We start from the raw sequence: 428 nt of genomic DNA on the forward strand, positions 1-428 counted from the left end.
TTTCATATCCGCCGCTGACTTCCAGTGCTTCTGCATATCATCTTCGATAAAGGATCTTAATAATATAAAAAATCAGTTCCTTAGTAATGACTTTCTGCTTTATTAACATAAGCTAGCTCGTTCATAAAGGTTAGTCGAGGGCGCTGGTGGAGTCATCGTTCGTATCTTCGGGTTTTGTGGCTAAAGTTCCTTCGAGAATCACCATTAACCACACTTAACCCAGGCGGCGACTCTGCTCCTCGGCGAAGCGGATCTGCTCGATGGCGTGGGCGGGGAGGGGGTGGTCGGTGGGGATGAGGGGAGACTCGGCCCGGTATCCGAACTCGTCCGCGACGTAACTGACTTCGGCGGTTCTGCCGTCGTCGAGGCGGAACCTGGGAGAAAGAATGAAAAAATATGCTAAGGAAAAAAAAGCTACATGGGTAGGA

The 428-nt window shown here is 49.8% G+C and overlaps 1 protein-coding gene across 1 annotated transcript in view; it reads right to left on the bottom strand.

Moving 5' to 3' along the window:
* Positions 1 to 72: 72 nt before the first annotated feature.
* Positions 73 to 428, bottom strand: part of LOC119593754 (cuticle protein AM1199-like) — a 1,151-nt gene continuing 795 nt past the window's right edge. Inside the window, exon 3 of the mRNA XM_037942765.1 lies at positions 73 to 374. Coding sequence (XP_037798693.1) covers positions 215 to 374 — 160 coding nt within the window. The 3' untranslated portion in view covers positions 73 to 214. The remainder of the gene's footprint in view (positions 375 to 428) is intronic.

The sequence above is a fragment of the Penaeus monodon genome, chromosome 32, assembly GCF_015228065.2.
Source record: "Penaeus monodon isolate SGIC_2016 chromosome 32, NSTDA_Pmon_1, whole genome shotgun sequence".
Classification (NCBI taxonomy): domain Eukaryota; kingdom Metazoa; phylum Arthropoda; class Malacostraca; order Decapoda; family Penaeidae; genus Penaeus; species Penaeus monodon.